This window comes from Olea europaea, chromosome 1 (genome assembly GCF_002742605.1).
Source record: "Olea europaea var. sylvestris chromosome 1, O_europaea_v1, whole genome shotgun sequence".
Classification (NCBI taxonomy): Eukaryota; Viridiplantae; Streptophyta; class Magnoliopsida; order Lamiales; family Oleaceae; genus Olea; species Olea europaea.
In genome coordinates, this window is record NC_036237.1 from 5,989,778 (window position 1) to 6,003,852 (window position 14,075).

Consider the following 14,075-nt stretch of genomic DNA (forward strand, 5'->3'; position numbering starts at 1 on the left):
TTAATTTAACCTATATATTTCATTAATTTTACAATTTTTAAACTACATATTTCATCAAATTTTTTACCAAAATCTACTAAAAACAATATTTTTCTTCTAAACCACACAAGTGTTAGATATTTTTCATCATTTTGCATGTATTTATTTTTTTGTTTTGCGAATGATTTGCCGCTGCACAACGGGGATCAACCTGTCCGATCAGATCGCGAGGGTCGAGGGGGCAGCGTCCCCCGTGGAGGCTAGGGGGAAACGCCCCCAAAAGAGAATTTTATTTTCAAAAGTTTTTGAATAGGTGCATCTATTCGTTTTGATAGTTACTTTCAACAGATGTGCTCTTCTTTTCAAGGGACATACCCAATATAGAAGATGAACTTTAAAAAGTGTATAATTGATCGTAGATTATATTATTATTTTTGTTTACAAAACAACATCCTGAAACAACAATAAAACAGAAAAAAGAAAAAATGGAAAAAAACGTGTGTAAGTGTCTCCGTGACAGTGTGTCACGGAGAGAGTTTCTCCGTGTGTGTGTGTCACGGAGATACCTTCTCCGTAACACACACGGAAGTCCTTGCAAATGATTTGGATGAATATGGGAATATATTCACGTGATGTTGTACTGAAAATGTGCATCAAAATGAAGCAAAAAGTTTTTACCAAATTGTAGTGAAAAAGTTAATTTGTAAATAATTTTAAAGATCCCAATTGAGTAAATTCGACCACATGCCCAATTTGAAGCGGTAACATACTTCAATTGCATTACTTGATGTCTACTCGTTGAATGTGTTCGTTTGGTACAATATTCAAATGTCGTTTGATATTTCTCTTGGTGATGAATGGACCGCGTACACAATGCCACTTCGAAACATTTTGCATATTTATGTCGAATTTGAGTGTCACCCCAAAATCAACACAATATTCGTACTATCTAGATATTGAAATGTACTAATGACATTACAAAATAAAGAAGATACCTCAAATATCAACCCAATAAACAACAAGAAGATATTTAGCAATTGGCGAACTTGTCATAACATAGCAAAAAATGACTGCACACTAATTGACCAAACACATCCACATTAATGCATACAAAACATTGCACACTAGTTGTTACATATGTGCATTACAAAAAATCAGTCAAAGTATTACTTATGTGGATTAAGTTTTCCAAATACTAACGCCATAAGTCAAGTACAGTCTAAGGTGGTGCCGACGGATCATGACCAAGCTTGTCAAACACCAAAGCATGCATGTATTTAGTACTTGTCACATTCATAAATAGCCACCTGTTCCTCTACTTTGACAGATCTATTGTCAACCAAGTCATATGTTCGTAAACGAGCACATAAGCTTTAAAACAGAGCTATCTTCATCCTCAATAGATCATGACAAATTCTATCACTCATACCAAACATTCGTGTAAGTGTCATTTCTCTTTCAAAATTCCAGTTCCTATGTGGGGCTCTAGGGAGTTGGCAACTACAACGCCTAACGGTATTATATAGTACAATTGCTTGCATGACCATCATCCAAAATAATCATAATTGTTGTCTTCAGCGACTACGTTGGTTCCCTGTGGTAGGCATGGTGCTTCAAAGAACATCTAAAGTGTTAATATACTAATTTTTGTCACATGAAATTCGTTTCAAACAACGAAATATATTACGATAATCATTTAATCGTGAAGAAGAATATACTCAAACTTCGAATTTTCATAATTGACTAACAGGATCACTACATAATTGATAAAATAGATTAAAACAAACATTCTAAAGCCCATTAAACAATTTGACGTAAAAAGAATTAATGAGCTGTTGACATCATGAACTTTCACAAATCTCTACACACTTTTCACATACTCTCATATTCTGATTTATTGTTTTAACAATTTGGAACTTAAAAAAAGGGCTTCATTATTATTATACCACCACCAGCGTCGCCTCACTCTCCCCAATAACCTCCTCCATAGTATTGGTCACCAATCTGTCCGAAACAACCACATTTACGGTGATGGAGTCCAGTGGGCATGGTGGCCGAAAGGTGGTATTATGTGGATTTATAGTTGGCAGCTTGATAGGTTGTGAAAATGGTGGTGGTTGAGAATTTATGATTTTTTGTAATTTTTTAAAAATTTAAGGATTATGGTTGCAGTTGGTAATTCATCTTTTCTTTTTGTTTTATTTGAATAGGAGGGTAAAATCGTCATTTTATTGAAAAAATGGATGAAAATGACCTTTTTGCAATGAAATGTGAAAGGTAGGGGTAAAAATGCTAAAAATGAAAGGTAGGGACGTTTTGCACTATAATATTGAAAGGTAGGGACATTTTCTGCTAATTATGCTAAAAAATAAAAGGTAGGGACGTTTTGCACAATAACTTTGAAAGGTAGGGACCTTTTGTGCTAATTACCTTTTTGATTTAACGGAGCATTTTAACGGAAAGTTGACGGAAGGACGTTTTGCGCAAAAAAATGTAAAGGTAAGGGTGTAATCCACCAAAAAATGAAAGGTAGGGACGTTATCCACAAAAACATCGAAAGGTAGGGATATTTTGTGCTAATTACCCTTATTATTATTATTATTATTATTGTTGTTGTTGTTGTTGTTGTTGTTGTTGTTGTTGTTGTTGTTGTTGTTATTTATCAAACAAATTGTACCTGGATAATGTATTGTATAGTAATAAATTATTTATCTTTCATAATTACGTGCACTACATATATAATTTAAACCAATCTATAAATCACCATGCTTTCATAAATTTTTTCTTTCAATTCACTATATAAAAAAGCAATTTTAACATCAACATGTTTCATCTTCCAAATTGAAAAGGGCAACTACTGAATGATACTGAGAACCTAACTAAAATGAGAGAATAAAAATAGCTCCTATGTAACACCAATGGGCAGTGAAAAGAAAAGAGGAAAGTGAAGGTAATTAGGAAAAACTCAGAAATTATACTTTGAAAGACTATTGGGTATTTTAATGCAAATAGGTTTTTGCTACTGTCCTCTATCTTCCAAACAACCTAGAAGTGAATTACAGATCCTAATTTTCATGGGGATAGCAACACAAGCTTATTTATATGAAATAGGTTTTTGCTACTGTCCTCTCTCTTCCAAATAACAGTAGACCCACTTCTATTCTTCTTGCTTTAACTGAGTATCATGAGCACTCATTTAACAAATTTCATTTTTGTTCACCAGTATGATATTGCTTTTCTGCAGTTATGGATTCACAGATTGGTCATAAGTAATATTACATTAGTAATAAAGCAAACGTCTGTGTTGTGTAATGTGAACAACAAAAAAAGGAAATTGTAAACATGAGAATCAAAATCCTAAACCCAAAAAAAGGAAAATGAAATTCCAAAAACTTACCGAGTGAAAGGGTTGATAGCTGGTTACAATTAAGTTAACAGGTTCTTCAATACATTGCCATTCCAAAAAGCAGGACTAAAACACCCAAAATCTAACATAGAAATGAATTACAAATCCTAATTTAGAAGCTAATCACAACGGTTCGCAAGAATCTACAACTGAAGAATAAAATATGGTAGCATATGAAATAGGAGCATAGCAAATGAAATAGGAAGAGAGACAGAAACCATTTACCCAGCCCTTCGACTCCCGAAGAAAAAAAGGAGGGCATACACTACTTGCAAAGTTTAAGTTTATGCAATACATACCGATTTAGAGATTTCGGAGGGGAAAACAGAGAGAGACAGAGCGATGGGATCAGAATCAAATAGCGTCCACCGTCGGTATGGATTATGGGGAGATTTTCTGGGTCGACGTCGTCGGTATTTCAAGGGTCGGTTCTGCAGGAGAAATGGGACGCAGCAATGTTGTGAGAAGAAAGAGAAATGTTTTGGGTTTGACGTGTTTAAGGGTTTCTTTCACTTTGAATTCCCTAGAAAACTAAAACCAGCTCAACCATGAGAATTGGAATTCCTGTTTTTCGTGGAATTAGGGGTCACGTGAGGGAAAGTAAGAAAATCAAATGCCTTAAAAAAATTGCCTATCAAATAGGCAGAAAGTTGGAAAATGGTGGGGAATTTTCCATTTTCCATGGAAAATATGGCGTATCAAACGGACCCTAAGTGATTAAGTGTTAAATCCTTGACAAGACTTAATTACTCCTATAAACCATTTGTCGAAAATCCTATAATTATCGAATTTCAATCCGAGAGGAGGCAAATATCATTTGTGAATAATGATACCGTGTTCTAGCCTTCATCTATAATTTTATCTTGATATGTTATTCCTGGTTTTAATCTTTGTTTATTCTCCGTTTCTCCTCTGTGTGAAATTATATTTTACAACACAATTGGTATAAATAAACCAACACTTAGAACTGTGTAGAAAAGTTATTGTTGATTCTATTTTACTTGAGATTCTCTTCGAAACTACAAAACAATGTTAAAATACGTGCTAACCGTGACATGATAATCAAAGGCAATGACAACTAATTGAGAGGAATTGAACTCCTGTTACTCCTCTCTTCTTATAGAAAAAATCAGTCAACTCGACTGAAACACAGCTTTCACTACGAACCACGAATTCGTGCCTTTCCAACATCAAGTTTACCACGTAGTGATTCTATCACAATCCGGATTCAAATAATCTGAGACAAAGGAGACTAAAAAACAAAGAAAAAGGAAAATAATTATTTGATGCAGGTCATGAATACAAACTAAAGTACATATAAACCCTATTTGGCATCCTATCGAAAATTCATTCAAACTAATTTTAACTACTCATTTTACGGAACTTACAACTTTTGTCAACTTTTCAACCACACATTCATCAATTTTTATTAAAATCCACTGAAATCTTATTTTTAGCTAAATGAACCAGAGACATAGTCACAACAAATAGAAGAATAGTTGGAATTCTTAGCACTTTACTATGAAAAATAATCATTAATCATCTATACTCTGAAGTATGTAATTATTTTTACACAAAACTAACATCAGAGTATAATATCTGTACAGGAAAACTCTTTCACTTGAGAAGTTCGAACAAGAACCAAATCCCCCTAATTTAAAAACTTGCCAAGCAGCAGCACGAGGTGATCAGTCAGAAGGCAAAAAGGGACATGCTTTCGTACAGAACAACAAAAAAAAAAATGTGCATATGCAAGTTGCAACAGTATTGACCTCTCTAATGCCAAACAATGCTGCTGTTTCCAAGGGACCCTCATAAATAATTAATCATCCAGGAAGACCAACATACTAACTCCTACTCCAAAAGTCCAACTTGAATATTATATCAAGAATGAAAATCCGTTGCCACTTATCAATCAGTGTGGATCTAAACAGATTCTGGTGCCCAGTCTGAGTGTAAATCAAGTAACAGATCATCCAATTTAATATCGAAATCCTCTCGTCTTTCAGGTTTAAGGAAATCAAAATCATAATCAGCTATAGAAGGTGCCTGCTCCAGGTGGTGTGAACTACCAAGCATCTTCACATCTGAGTTCTGCAAGTCATTTGATAGATCTGAAGCACGGACAGCACCATAAGTGGTTTGCCCTGCTTGACCACCATGTGACATCAATCCAATCTTGGGCTCTGAAGCATGGTATCTAGTAGAATCCAATGTGGTCAGTAACTCATCCACATCAAAAATTTCATCCCAAGAGAAGGCCTCTAATGGATCTTGCCCTGCCTCAGAACTTTCAGTGAAATATGCAGGGTCTTCCTTTGTATAGAACCTACTATTTTCAGTGCTATCCAAGTGTGGACAAGGTTCTTCCGTTGTTTCCTCCATCACAGGTCTCTCGTTTATTTCTGCCTTCACTGCATGACCAGCCTCACCCAGCTGCGAATGCTCATCATTGTTTGTCAGTGATTCACCTTCGGCATCTTTGACTTTCATCTTCAAAACATCAGCCTCAGGCCCCATATGGTCCGCCAGATGAACGTCAGATACACTAGAAGTTATGGAATCGGATGTTGATGTAGATGGCAATGAACAACGCTCTTTCGTCAACTCATTCAGCATATGGCATGTGGGGAAATTAAGCCGAGCGCAAGGGCCATACAATACTCTTGCAGCCTCGTCATAAGCTTTAGCAGCTTCAATCGCATTGTTAAATGTACCCAACCAGAGCCTACTACCTCTGTGCGGCTCTCTAATTTCAGCAACCCACTTACCCCATGTCCTCTGCCGAACGCCTCTATAATTGCAACGAGCATTTTCAGGACCTCCTTTACCTTTCATACATCCTTTCTTTGATCCCTTCGCAGGAGCTTTACGTGCCACCTTACCTTCATCATTCTCAGAATTGAGTTTGCTGTTGTATTCTTTCCACTTTGCGAGCGCCTCTGCTACATTTTTTGATCCATCCTTTCTACTTCTCGACTTCCTCTTTCTATTGTAGTCCATGCGTTGAGAAACAGGATTAAAAGATTGATTCAAGAGTGCCATCCCTGTGTAAAACAAAGAACTAATGTTCAGTCACCTTCCAGCTTCCACAACTACAAAATCAATTATAGACTTAATAGGAAATCATCTACAAGATAAACAAATAAGATGATTTCGCTCCGGAATATCAATCAATACTATTATGACCAAAACTGAAAACGCAACCGACTGGTTGAAAATGCACACGCCAAATCTTGTGCAAATTTTGAAAGAGACAAAGTAGACACTCATGTTACATTATGTTAGCCGTAAAATCGCAGTAGTTTGCACTACTGAGGTCGTACCGGTTCCTAGATTGATCTTCAAATGACCTATACAATGTGCCAATGGAAATTCAAAATCCCACCATCAATCAAAATACTTCAATGTCCCAAAATACTTTTATTTTGTTCGCGCAACAGAGAGACGCTCCAACTGACCACAGATTCATCTAATCCGTAGACAGCAATATTTCTCTCATATATTTAGGAAAACCAGCTGGCACACGCCAACCCCACTTACTAAGTAAACCAAATTTCTTTGCGGCCAAGAAACGAAAGCAAAATCGAACCTTTTCTTTTCCATAAAATAAAAATCCTTCAGCATCAACTATAAATACTCAAACAAGTAACTTTTACAAATCATTTTCCACCAAAAAGAAAAACCTCCTCACAGAATTCAAGCCCACAAAAATAGACATTTCTCGCCCCTTTTCTTCCTTCACACGCCCAGTCTATATTTTTTAATAACATATCGAAAAACATATGCCAAATCAAAAAGAAAAATCTTCAAAGCAGGGCAGAAAGAACAATTAAAATTAAAAAAAACCCAATTTTTATTAACACCGCTCATACAAAAAGTAACAGAAACTGAAAGGAAATGAAAAGCCCACAAAACAGAATTGAATCCATACCTCTGAACAAATTTAATTGAGCTTCCCCCTTTATCTCTGCAGTTAATTTTTTCTGGGTTATACAAGTAAGCTCTTGCGTGTGGTTTTTCTAGAAGTTTTTGGTACAAAATGAAGAGACAGAAAGAAAAATCTCGATGAGATACAGCTGCCGCGATACTTATATAGCCTTCTCTAGATATTTTCGTGAACTATCTAGTGGCCTATATTAATTAATTTTTCCTGAGTGATGACGTGGCAATTTCTTAGTCTAGAGATGTGTACTCGGATGTGATTTGTGATGACACGAAGCTTCCCGATCCACACATTTTGTTGGTGGTACTGTTTGCTTGGTACCGAAGTAATTTCCCTTTTTAATGCTGGTATTTTTTTAAACTATTCCGCAAGTTGCACACAAACATCCCTTATTTGACATTTTTTTACTAGTAACAGCCAATGGAATATTAAATTTTAAGTAAATACATTATTTTAATTAAACACCAGTTAAAGGATTATCAAACATTAGGAATCTTCTAATACCTTCTTTATTTTTTAAATATTTCGATTGGACGAAGTTTAATTCTTGATAATATCTTGGATAATGATCTAACAAAAATAAATCGTGATGATTTTAGCAGACGAAACAATATCTAAAAAGATCGAAAGCAGGTGAAAGCCCATGAAAATACTTCCAAACGTTGGCATCACTTCATGAAAAAGATGTTTGTTGAGAACGCTGAAATGGTCTAAAAGGCATTTATAGTTATTGTGGACATATGGATAGCAATGGGGCTAGTCGAGCTTGCTCAGCCCATCCACTCATGAGCTCGACTCATCACTCAAGCTCGTTCAAGCACGAGCTCGTGCTTGGCTCATGCTCAAGGGTTGAGCTCGTCTTGGCCCACAATTTATTTTTTAATTTTTAAATTTCTTTTTTGATTCTTTTTTTCCCATTTTTTTACGAGCTCATGAACTTTAGGCTTGTGGGCTTTGCCCACTAGTCCAAATACGAGCCCGATCCGCACACAAACCGTCTTTTTATGAGTTGAGTGATCGAGTCGATGAGTTGTTCGACTCGATTGCCGCCCCTATGTGGACATGACTTGTTTGTGCAATCAAAATTTACACTTCACAATACATTTGATGCTACCAAAAATCGTACCTGTAGATTTCCCGAGCTTGATGACTGATCAGGAGCACGAACGTGATCTTTCGGTACCTGAAACAAAGGCAACGAGGTGTGTTATCGTCGCCCCTCCGATGCTTAAGTCAGAAAGGGAAATATATGTGTGAGACTATTTGCTGAAGAACAATGAAAAACGTACCTGAATAATGGTTCAAGATTCTGTATTTATAGTAGTAAGTGACATTCTCCTAATTGGACTCAACTAGCTGGATGTCCTCATTTGTTGGAGTCCTGAATAGTTAAGGAGTTGGTTGAATTCCAGAATTATATGTGAGATAAGATTCTTGAGGGAGTTAGGATTCCTAATTGCGTAGGAATTCTAAAGGGTCAACCATCGTCAGTTGTGAGGGGAACACATGCTCGAGGACTATACCCGAGGACAAAATGTTTGCAATATGCGAAGCAGCATGAGATGTGGTCGGGCCTAGTGTCTCGAGGATGAACATGCTCGAGGACACCCGTAGATGGATTTACAACTTTATCAAAAAATAGTCGTCGGGATATGTGTTGATCGGGGATATTGGAAAATGTCACCATCATAGGCCCCCGTGCATATATGCTCGAAGAATATGCTCGAGGATATGATGCAAAGAGACTGGAAATAAAAGCTCGAGTTTTTTAGCTCGAGGATTTCTGAACACCTGTGATTGATCAGAGGGCTGACGTCATCAGAGGGCTGACGTGTACTGACGTCAGCCCTAGATTAGGAAAAGGCGGTAAAAACTGGTAGGGTTGGATGTAGGACACGTGTCCAGATCTAACGGTCGGGGTAGTGACCTTTGGGCTTCCTGCTCCTGTTGCCTATAAATACCCTTCCCTCATTTCATTTTTCACTTTTAGCTCTCAGTAAACTTCTATCGCTAATCGTCGGGATCAGAACTTTGAGTTTTTAGGCGTCGACTTTAAGGTAAGACCTCGAGTTTTTAAGTTATTCTTTAGGCATTTTTTACCTAGGTCGGGATGTCTAGTAGTAGCAGTAGTGACTCTTCGTCATCATCATCCTCGAGGAGTACTCCCGAGGACATAGAATGCTCGATCATACCTATGGATGTCCCAATTAATGCCCAACCTCGGGCACAAAGTATCTCGACCCCTTTTAGGTACCCCGAGGTCCCCTGTAAATTTAAAGAACATCTAGCAATATCGACGGCTAGGGAGCATGGGCTCATGCCCAAATGCGACATTAGGACGCCAGGGGTAGAGGATAGGATGGCCTTTGCTCGGGAGGGAGAGTTCGTGATTTTTAGGGACTCACTTAAGGGGGGATTTAGATGGCCTCTGCATCCCTTTTTTGTGGCCTTATTGGTCGAGCATAATATGAGCCCTGGACAGCTTGTGCCAAATGGGTGGAGGATGCTTACCTATTTCTTTATAGCCTGTAGATACCTAGGAATTAACCCATACGTCGATCTCTGTAGGATGGTGTTCGACCTGAAACAGCTTCCTCAATATACTTGTTTTGCTTACCTTTCGTCCCGAGGAGGATTTAGATTACCGAGGATGCCGAGTTCTTTGAAAGGTTGGAAAGAAAAATGATTTTATGTCGTACCTCACGATAGTGACCTTCCTTTTAGTCCTAGGTGGGTTTTGCCCGACACTCCCCGATTTTGTGAAGGCCAGGCCTATTTCGAGTCTTTAGAAAGGCATAGGGTAATGTTAGAGAACCTCGAGCCTCTTGTATACGATATAGATGACATCCTCGGGGATGACGTTCTCGATCTCGCGGATGTGAAAGGCACTGAGGGTAGGACTTTTTTGCCTTCCTCTTTACTGATCTGTCCTTGAACTTATAATTGTGCTCGTTCTAATGACTTGTTCTTTTTTGCAGAGATGACTTTTGATCCTTCAACCCTCAGACAGGCCGTGACCAAAAAGTCAAAGGCCCCTCAAGCTCGAGCTCCAGGACAGAAGAGAGGGAAGAAGAGAGCTCGGGACCTAGGCTCCGAGAATATCAGAAGTGGGCCTGGGGAAACTTCTACCCGGGGACATACCCCGACCACATAGGCCACTGAGACTCCTACTGGTCCACCTCGGTCACATCCTCGGCCAAGGAGTACTCCCGAGGTTGTTGACCTCGAGGATGAGGTTCGACCTATGCCCTCTTTCCAAAATCAGGAGCCTGACTGGTGTCCTCTGGTGTCAAGCATCGTGGACAAGTATAGGAAGGACCTCGGTTTTGATGAGGACATGAAGGCTCTGGAATCTCTTACTCTGAAGGTAAGCTCGCCCAATTTACTTTGTTTAAATACAAGGTTTAAAAATGTTTAAACGCTGTGATTACTTAAGCTCGGCTTTATATGGTGTAGGCTCTGAGCATTGCTCGAGGCCTTTCTCTAAAGGGGAAAGATGAAGCCCAAAAAACCACCGAACTCGAGGACTCTTCTCGAGCACAGGAGAAGAGGATAGCCGACTTGGAGGCTGAGCGCTTTCTTCTTCAGAAGGAGCTCGAGGACTTGAAGAAGGATGTCCAGAGAGCTCGAGAAGAGGCTGGAACTGCCAATGGCGAGGTCGAAGGTTTAAAGCTTGAGATCGAGCGTTTGAAGATTGATTTTGAGACTCGCCTGGCTGAAGCTCGAGGGGTTGCGATTGAGGACTTCAAAATGTCCGAGGAGTTTAACGGCCTTAAGGGAGAGTACGCCATGGGCTCGTACTTCCATGCCTTTAAGGAAGCTCGGGCATTTTTGAGATCGAAGCCCGACGCTAAACCCGAGGATTTAAAGAGCATCCCCGAGGTTGCTGATGCCCTCGAGCTTTCAGAGTCCGAGGAAATCGTCGAGGACCATGAGGTCGACGTTGACGGCGAGGACGCAGTGGAGGAGCAGGGGAGCACAGCCTTGGGAGAAAGGGCCGAGGACTTAGATTAGTTTTTGTTTTTTCGTATGATGATACCCCTTTCTTTTTGTAATTTGAACATGTATTTTACTCGATCAAGTATTTTCCTTCTTGCTGTGTATTGATATCTCGATCATGACAAACTCAAATAGCCCGATGTAAGATGGTTAAATAACTTGACGCCTAGAGTAGTTAAAACATCTCGAGGACCTAATTTGTGAAAATATTTCTGAACATTATAACGTACACAAAAATTCATCCCGAGGACTCAAACTGTAAAATTATTTGGGAACATCAGTGTTGAACCCGAGCATTAAACAAGTTACCTCGAGGACTAAATAGTAAAATTATCTTGGAACATCGAAGTGTGAACCCCGAGCACGTTGACAAGTTACCCCGACGACTAAAGAAGATTAATTATTTTCGACGACTAATTAATCATCTCGATGATTGAGAATAACTCAATTTTTAAACAAGTGATAATGCCGAGGACAGTGTAGGATGTAGTTTTCTAGACACTTAACACTCGAGGATTAATTTCAAGGGATGGTAGTCCTCGAGGTGTACAAATAATTGTGACCGACCTCTGTACATAAGTTTATCCCGAGCTTTCATTTTCCAGCCTTGGACAAAAATACAAGGATATATGGTCGGGATGTATGTCCTCGGTGTTTATACTTGTGCTGCACTATTTTGATGTGCTGATTATGAGCTCCAAGATTTTGGTGTTTGCTCGAGGCAAGGCTTTAGACGGCTTGCTCGAGGGCAAGGCTTACATTGGCTTGTCAAGGATAAGGCTTAAGGGGGCTTGCTCGAGGGCAATGCTTACATTGGCTTGTCAAGGACAAGGCTTAAGGGGGCTTGCTCGAGGGCAAGGCTTATATTGGCTTGTCAAGGACAAGGCTTTAGGTGGCTTGCTGGATGCAAAGCAAACTATCGGGTTGTTATACCCAGGGTTTGGATTTATTAATTGTTTGGACTGGACTTGGATTTATATTGTATCCAAGCTGCCTACGTACCCAAACGGGATCAAGCCGAACGTAGTTCATTACAAAAGAAAACGGAAAACATGCATGGGCACGCAGGCCCGCTAAATTAGAAATAAAATGCAAGGACACGCAGGCCCGAAGAACCAAAAATAACATGCAGAAAAAAGAAAATCTCCTAAACGGCGTCGGGAATGTTACTTGTAATATATTTTTAGATTGTCGGCATTCCAGGACCTCGGAAGAGGTCTACCCGAAGTGTCTCTTAGGCTATATGCTCCTTTGCGAACCTGTCGTATGACCTCAAAAGGCCCTTCCCAGATGGGCCCGAGCTTCCCTAGGGGATGGCCTGCTGCTTCGGCCCTCCTCAAGACCAAATCGCCAGCTCCGAACCTCTGAACCTTGACTTTGCTATTAAAATGTTTTGTTGTCTTAGTTTGGTAAGAGGCCACTTTTATAGCGGCTTGCTCCCGTACTTCTTCCAAGAGATCAAGATGTTCAGTTGTATGCTCCGAGGTTTCTGGCACGAGCCTCCTATGTCTTGGCAGTCTAATTTCCACTGGGACCATTGCTTCAATGCCATAGGCTAACATAAAAGGGGTTTCTCATGTGGTTGTCCTATGAGTTGTTCTATACGTCCAAAGTATAGAAGGCAGCTCGTCGGACCAAGAACCCCTAGCATCGCTTATTCTTGTTCGGAGGTCTTGCAATATGATTCGATTTGTTACCTTGGCCAGACCGTTGCTCTGAGGATGCGAAACTGATGTCAGACGGTGATCAATCCCAAGGTTTGAGCAAAAGTTTCTAAACTATTGGTTGTCAAATTGCCTGCCATTGTCGGTGATGAGGACCTTTGGTATCCCAAACCTGCAAATGATAGACCTCCAAGTGAAGGCTCTTAGCTTGGGCTCTGATATTGTGGCGAGAGGTTCGGCCTCTGCCCATTTTGTGAAGTACTCTACTGCTACAGCAACAAACTTTAATTGACCTCTTGCCACAGGAAAGGGGCCGAGGATGTCAACTCCCCATTGTTCAAACGGGGCCGAACAGTTAATGTTGGTGAGGTCTTCGACTGGTGAGTGGATAACATTACCAAACCTCTGGCACCTATCACATCTTTTAACATATTCTGAAGCGTCTTTTTTCATAGTTGGCCAGTAGTATCCATATCGTACGAGTTTAAAGGCCAAGGCCCTGGCTCCTTGATGATTCCCGCACACACCTTCATGAACTTCAGCAAGGGCCTGGGATGATTCTGATGGCCTGAGGCACCTTAGGTATGGAAGAGTAATACTTCTGCGAAAGAGGACACCGCTGATCATACAGTACCTAGGAGCTCGGGCTCTGATGCTTCTAGCCAACCTGGCATCGCTTGGTAGATTTCCACTTGTGATGAATTCTATGATTGGGTCCATCCAGGATGGTTCATTGTCAATGTCCATGATGTCGAGGATTTGACTGATGCTGAGTTCTGTGATGATTTTAATGTGAACTGTTCTGTCAAGGTCGTCTATCCCCATGAACACAAGCCTGGATAATGCATCGGCTTTTTCGTTGTCCTTTCGATCAATTTTTGTAATTTCACAGCTCTTGAATTTTCGTTGAAGATCCTAAACCTTCATACAGTACAAACTCATTTTCTCATCATTCCTTTCAAATGATCCTTCAATCTGTCCGACCACTAGTTGTGAATCGCTGAATATCTTTACGAACTCGAGCTCTAGGCAAAGGGCTAGCTCCAGAGCAATAACGACAGCCTCATACTCGGCCTCGTTG

The 14,075-nt window shown here is 39.7% G+C and overlaps 1 protein-coding gene across 2 annotated transcripts; it reads right to left on the reverse strand.

Moving 5' to 3' along the window:
• Nucleotides 1-4,862: 4,862 nt before the first annotated feature.
• Nucleotides 4,863-7,471, reverse strand: LOC111384167 (dehydration-responsive element-binding protein 2C-like). Of its 2 annotated transcripts, none has more exons than XM_023008457.1 (2): nt 7,320-7,471; nt 4,863-6,432 (listed from the first exon to the last, which is right to left on the reverse strand). In XM_023008457.1, exon 2 carries the CDS (start codon nt 6,428-6,430, stop codon nt 5,312-5,314), a length of 1,119 nt encoding a protein of 372 aa, XP_022864225.1. In that variant the 5' UTR covers nt 6,431-6,432; nt 7,320-7,471; the 3' UTR covers nt 4,863-5,311. The 2 variants fall into 2 exon arrangements, with proteins under 2 accessions (XP_022864225.1, XP_022864284.1); XM_023008516.1 differs by having other exon boundaries at nt 4,863-6,480; nt 7,320-7,468.
• Nucleotides 7,472-14,075: the final 6,604 nt, after the last annotated feature.